The sequence below is a fragment of the Chaetura pelagica genome, unplaced genomic scaffold (genome assembly GCF_000747805.2).
Source record: "Chaetura pelagica isolate M959 unplaced genomic scaffold, ChaPel_1.0 scaffold88, whole genome shotgun sequence".
Lineage (NCBI taxonomy): Eukaryota > Metazoa > Chordata > Aves > Apodiformes > Apodidae > Chaetura > Chaetura pelagica.
In genome coordinates this window covers 1,019,303-1,026,026 of record NW_009954313.1, presented here as the reverse complement: position 1 = coordinate 1,026,026, position 6,724 = coordinate 1,019,303, and the positions used below count along the sequence as shown (strand labels likewise).

The following is a 6,724-nucleotide window of genomic DNA, read 5'->3' as shown; positions in this document are numbered from 1 at the left end:
CTTGCATCTTGGAAGCATCTATGAAGAGAATTGCTTGTATGCTGAGCCTTTAGTGAAATTAAAGGGGCAAGCAAATATTTTGACACTTTGTGCCTCACATGAATGATAAGGGACATAAGCTTGTTGACTTCTGTTTTTCCTCTGCAGAAAGGCTGGATGGGGGAAGGAGCATGTGCTCCTGCCTTTTGGGGGAACTAGGAAATAGCTAAGTTTAGGTTCTGTGAGTATAAAGCAGGAAGCAGAGTTAAGTGGCTTAAATACTTGCAGTAACAGCATCAGAAATCCTGCTCCAGAGAAAAGCTTTCCTACCTCTTCACTACCTTTCCCAGTTCTGAGAGCTGGATCTCCTCAGGTCCAAAAGACAGCTTAGCCACACAGTGTACAGTAACTTTTTGTTGTGTTGTTTTGTTTCTGTTTGATTGTTTTGGGGTTTGTTTGTTTGTTTTTTAAATGCAGGCCAGGAGATCGATGTTTTCAGCATTCAAATTACTGTAGAGTTAAAATCTTAAACTAAGATGATGGATACATTTGGAACTAGAACAGAATTTTTCCTGTACTTTTCCAATACAGATATGCTAACAATATCTGTCATCTCAGTAACTTTACTCTTGACAGTTGTCAAGATTGTTCTTGGTTGTTTTGTTCTTAACTGAGTCTGTTCTTAAGGCTTATGTTTGGAGTACTTATTTTAGCTAGGGTTTCCAGGTTTTGCGGTCATTTTTGACAAATTCAAACAACAAAGCACAGGAAAATTGAATTGAGATGATGTTGTCTTGCATATTGTGTATATTTATTTATTTTTTCCTTACTCTCTTTGAATAGAGAAGGTTCATGCAGAAATTGAAGCAGTTCTAGGATGTGACAAAATACCCTCCCTTTCCCACAAGGCTCAAATGCCTTTCACAGAGGCAACCATTCTGGAAGTGCAGAGGATGACTGCAGTTGTTCCCCTGTCTATTCCTCGAATGGCCTCAGAAACTGCTGGTAAGTGTAGAGACTTGTTAATACAGCATTTCTTTTGTTGGTGAAGAACTGATGGGATATCTAGTGACAATTTACAAAGGCTTTGTTTATGTATTAGACAGGTAACCCAAGTACGTAAAATGCCCTTTATAGGGAATAGACGGGCTCAAGATTCTCCTTTATCTAAGTAGCATGTCTGACCTAACATCCAGAAGTTTGCTAACTTTGAGCAGTTTCTTTTCTGAGCTTGTGCTGACTGGTGTGCTTTGTGACAGTTGGCAGCTAAGACTCAGTACCTGAAGTGGCCAACTGATTTTGGACATCTCACACAGAGGTCTGAAACTATCAATCTGGAGCAATTGATTTGCTAAAACTTGAAAGGCTTATGCCATTGAGCTCCACACCTACAGAAAACAACAAAAAATATATTTTCCCAAGTCATCTTGTTGGCAGTATGTTTTCACAAACATACCTGAACAGTGGCCAAAGTGAAAGGGTGGTAGCAACACTTGACTTTCAAACCCGGCAATGCATTGATCTGTTTTTCTTAAACGTTTTGGCTAGCAGGACAGTGAGGTGCAACAAGCTGAAATGAGAATAGTCACTTCAAACCCCTTTTGTGATAACAGTTCAAAATCTTCCCTCTTCCTCTGTGACAGCACAGGAAAAGAAGGAAAGTGGGTCACAACACTTCCATGCAGCAGAGTGCATTTTGAATGATTGCTGCTTCTGTTTCCCAGGCTACCTTTGCCTTAAGCTCCTGCTTCATTTGCAGCCCACAGCTTGGGATCCATACAGTTTTTGTGACATCATCTAGTCATCTTTTTAACAACTATGAGACTCCCCTGTGTACTTCTAGCAAATTGTCTGATCTTCTGTACTTTTGTTTAAAGTACTGCAGGGATATACTATTCCTAAGGGCAGTGTGATCGTTCCCAACTTGTGGTCAGTACATAGAGATCCTAACATTTGGGAAAAACCAGATGAATTTCAACCATCAAGATTCCTGGATGAAAATGGCCAGCTAATTAAGAAAGAGGCATTCATTCCGTTTGGAATGGGTAAGATACACACAGTGAGGAGCTGGTGGGGGGAAAGTGGTATTTCAAGTGTAGGGCCTTGGAGGTGTAAGATGTGAAAGTTGCTTGTATGACCAACTACAGAACTTTGTATTACAGTTGGTGGCTTGCAAAATGGGTTGGGTTTGGTTCCTGAAGTCTGCAGTTGCTAGGGAGAAACGAGAAATTATTAATACTATGCTGTGTATGTAAATGCTGTTAAGAAGCAGGACAGCTGGCCAAGGCTTAGGCTGAAATACAGGAGACCAAAGCTTCAGAATTCAGAGCTAAGTAGTAGCTTGAGCCTTTCTGTGTTTGGACTATGCAAGCATGGGAGTTGTAAGTGTGTTAACAAATGTATCAACAGTATAAAAACAGTAATATGTCTCTTTTAACTGTTCTTTAGGTAAACGTGTGTGCATGGGAGAGCAGTTGGCAAAAATGGAGCTGTTCTTAATTTTTGCAAGTCTAATGCAAAGTTTTACCTTTTTGTATCCTGAAAATGATGCAAAACCATCTATGGAGGGAAGGTTTGGTCTGACTTTAGCTCCATGTCCGTTCAATATAATAGCTTTGAAGAAATAATGGAACATCTACAAAGATTAAATGAAGAAATACTGCACTTTAAAAATCCAGCTTTATTTTGTTTCTAGCTTACTTTGTTACATTCTTTCCAGAACACCACCAACTCCAGAGGGTTTCAGGGTCAGTGAGAATGATCGATTGACACTTCTGGAAAAAGAAAATTTGGGTTTTTTTTTGTCAGCTGTTGCATTCCACAAATGAACTGACAGCATAGTTTGTGATTTGATGCTAACATTTTCTGGGGTTAGCCCCTCTGTCTATAAGCTATATGTCAATTGTCAGTTTGTCACTAAATGTCAGTTTGTAAAATATTAATTATGGGAGAATGGTCCAAAAGATCTGATAATGCTTAGCAAATAGTAATTGTTATTTTGGTAAAAGCAGTATGTAAACTTTTTTTTTTACCAAATGAGGAAAGAACATCTTCTAATACCAAAAGGATTAATGAATGAGAGGGTGTTTTTTTTCTGTGTAAAGAAACATTATAACTGAGCTTAAATAATGATAGATGCTTTTTGGAGATTACTAAATCATGCTTATTTTAACCTTGGAGGACTCTTTCTTGAAAGTAACTCATTAGGTGTAGATTGGATTCCTGCACTATCAAGGCTCACTATAAACAAGCAGGTGCCAATTCTAAAAACCCAGGCTTGGAGGCAAAGTGAATCCTTGAATATACAGTGTTCTTAATGTGAAAGGAGTGGGCTGCGTCTGGATGCAGATGCTTTATCTCAGAATATAAATGAGAGCAGACTTCTCTAACAAGAAACAGAAGTCCGTTCTCTTTGGTGCCAAGCAGGTACTCAAGACAACATCTGTACTGCCACTTCATATTCACTGTTTTCCCCACGCCAGCAGTGGCTGCAGTCTGGATGAGACCAGCAGCCCACTCATCGCGGAAAACTGCGTGCTTAATCCTGAGGCTGGGGCTTGCACTCAGGTTAGCATTGTCAGGGACTGTGGACAGTACTGCCACTACCTTTTTGGCTTTGGGAACTGGAGTCTTACTTTAAACACAGCATCAATACAGCACTACAGATGTCTTACATGTTTAGGCATGGAACATGAGGAATCTAACAAACTTGAGGTTTGAATATAAAGGCTTTCTCTTTGCTATCTTCCATGTGGAGTAACAAGATCTGTACTTCATACCGTATTAGTGGTATCATACCTTACTCCTTTCAAATGCAAAATTTCAGTGCTGTTTCCCACTGTCAAACCAGTCACCAGGGAAATCTTGGGTATTTCAGAAGGGGACACTCCATCTTGCCTTTTATTTGAAAGATGTCTCACACATCAAAAGTGACCTTTTGGAATTCCAACATGTAAAATTAACTTCTAAATTATTGTTCTTAATCATCTTTAAATCTCTTTATACACCGTTTGATCTAGCAGATTTTCATATCAGATTAAATAAGTACATATGTACTTGTGTAAGGAATTTTTTTTTTGTTTCCTTTATTGGAGATATAGAAAATGTAAGCAGTCCTCCTAATGTCAAGTTTACAAGATTGGAATGTGAACTTGACTGTGGAGTGGAGTTGGGTATTCCAGAACAGAAACCAGACCTAAATTGTAAAGTAAGTGTTAACTCTTCAACTTCAAATTAATTTACGTTTTTATCACTTTTTAACTTGAGGTTTTAAAAGGCAGGTAGTGCCTAGCAAAGACTGTAAGACAGTTATTTTGGATTTAAATTAAGATTTTCTGTTAGCTGTTCTGAATAATAGATTGGCTTAATTTCTAGATTATATATTTAGTTGGTCAGGTACCCCACTGGGAAGTTGGTGCAAAAACTTCCAGTTCTTACATAGGCTATCTTAAGACTTTCTAGGTTGCCCATGCTCATCTTCAGTCTTTTCTTTGTATAACATTGTTGAAAACCCCATAGCACGATAAAGTTGAGTTTGGTACCGAGGCACTAAAAGCTGACAGTATTGGAGTGATAAGTAATTTATTTCTTTAACTGTATACTTTCCAATGAATAAATGGATTCCGTACACTTGGGATTTTTGTCTGGAAGTTCATAAAATTATATTTGCTTGATTGCAAAGCTAAAATTAAGTGCTGATAATATTTATCTTTCTGTTGAGATGCTATTCAAGCAACATAATGATGTTGGTGTGCAATTAATCATTTATGTTAAATACCTGTCCTTCTAATCAATGAGGACACGTTTGAAAAACACTTTAGTAGTATTCTTTTTTTGAAAGATTCCAAAGAAGACACAATTCTCATAATTCCATAGTATGTGGAATTGTACATATTTGTTCTCATTTTGCCTGCTGGGACTAGTTTAAAACGTCACCTCTGAAAAATCCTTCTACAAATAGTACTTTGAGATGCAGTTTTTGATGATACCTGTAATCAGATGCTGCGTGGTGTGACCAGCTAAAAATACTGATGTGAAGGTGCAGTCGTGTCCATGCCTGCCAGGATGCAGGATGCTGTTGGAAATTACAATAAAGACCTGCCTTTCATGCTTTCCAGATGCACTGATATTTTCTCAGGATGCCGTGAAAACAGCTAAACTATAGCACAAAAGCAATGAAATGTTTGTGGTTAAAAAATTTGTTGCCATTTTTGGTAAACTGTAAGTAAAGTGTTACCAGATTTGGTTTGTATTTGTGAATGTATCCTTCCCCTACCTTTTTGTAGCAGAGAAAGCATCTCAGATAATGCCTTATTGAAAAGAGTGTGTTTATAGAAGTGGATGGCTATTTCTGAATGCTGGAAATGTCTTTATTTCTAAAAATTACTTCAGACTTTGCTTCAGTGTAATTTATTTTTAATAAAGTAATTCCTAAATAAGTTTTTGGCAGTTATTTTAATGAGTTCCACTTGTTGACTAAGCTTGTGGTGTCTGGCATTTTACAAAGAAAGCTTTTGAGTGAGAAGATGTTATAAAATGTTTTGGGTGAGGAGATAAGGGGGTGGGGGAGTAAAATTACACTGGGAATATACAACGCCAGGCATGTTATCGTCAAATGATAGACTGCTATGTCTGTTCATTCTCTCAGTGCAGTTTTAAAAAGTTGCTTGGAATAAAAGGAGAGGGAAGAGTAGAGAAAAGAAGATAAAGTGGAGAGTGAGTTCCCACCAGGAGATGAACAGTCTTAAGGAAAGAGGTAGGAAACAAACCTGTGGGCAGAGTTGGTGTAGTTTTGTTGGACTCCTGGCATGAAGGGGGTCAGAGGGAGGGGAGTGCCCGGGGAGAGCCTGGGGTGCTGGACAGAAAGCTGGGGCTTCTGGCCAGGAGGGAGCCCAGGGAGAGGCAGGAGATCCCTCAACACAGGAGGGGAGGGCCGAGCAGGAGACAGTTATGGTGCTTGTGGGGAAGGAGCGGGTGTGAGCACTGGTGTGTACAGTGCTGGGCACTAGGGAGCAACAGCTGTTTGTGGAAATCGTGTCTCTTACACACTGGAGTTAGCTTGCAGGTAACTTGGCATGTTGCTGTTTTTTTTAGGGAATGTCATTAATTACCTGCTCGGCTGTCATCTGTGTACACAAGGAACAGGAACTCTGAGTTGAGTAAAGCTGTTTGCAGCAGCCCCTTGCTGCTCCTGACTAACCTGCCGTCAGATGAGGGTGGGTGAGGAAAGGGGGGATTTTTTGCACTGTGCTTTTGGTACAAAGTGCAGAGATAGGAGAATATTCGGCTTCCTTTGTTGGAAGAAAACAAGTTGGGTAATGTTCACCGATTCTGACCCAAGCAGGACACACTGCTGTGTTTTCAGCTGCTGCTGACTTGAGATGCTGGTTGTTCTGGCGGTAAAGGGATCGAAGGGATCGAAAGCCGTGGCAGCCTGCATCTGATGAGGTTCAGTCATTTGTGTTTATACAGGAAGGGGTTTCTTTTTTTATTTATTTAGGACGGTCTGTGCGCCTGCCCAGCGGCAGGACGCGGTTCCCGCGGGCCCGGCCGCTCCTTGGCGCGCTCCCGCGGCTGGCGGAGGTGACCTCTGCCCCAGTGAGGCGCGTGTCTCCCTGTCACGGGCCCCCCCGGCAGCACGTGCCGCTCCGGGGATACGGGTTCAAGCGTCATCCGCGATCACCGCCCAGCCCCGCTGCAGCCGCGGGTGAAGAAGAGCGGGAACCCTCAGAGGCAGGGCGCGCGG

General features: G+C 40.7%; 2 protein-coding genes across 2 annotated transcripts in view; both read left to right on the top strand.

The window, feature by feature from the left end:
* Positions 1–2,606, top strand: part of LOC104394510 (cytochrome P450 2U1) — an 8,480-nt gene extending 5,874 nt beyond the window's left edge. Inside the window, exons 3-5 of the mRNA XM_010004112.1 lie at positions 823–984; positions 1,857–2,024; positions 2,428–2,606. Of these exons, the coding sequence (XP_010002414.1) occupies positions 823–984; positions 1,857–2,024; positions 2,428–2,606 (509 nt within the window). The remainder of the gene's footprint in view (positions 1–822; positions 985–1,856; positions 2,025–2,427) is intronic.
* A 3,106-nt stretch (positions 2,607–5,712) lies between these two features.
* Positions 5,713–6,724, top strand: part of HADH (hydroxyacyl-CoA dehydrogenase) — a 17,409-nt gene continuing 16,397 nt past the window's right edge. The window contains exons 1-2 of the mRNA XM_010004111.1: positions 5,713–5,734; positions 6,479–6,711. Coding sequence (XP_010002413.1) covers positions 5,713–5,734; positions 6,479–6,711 — 255 coding nt within the window. The remainder of the gene's footprint in view (positions 5,735–6,478; positions 6,712–6,724) is intronic.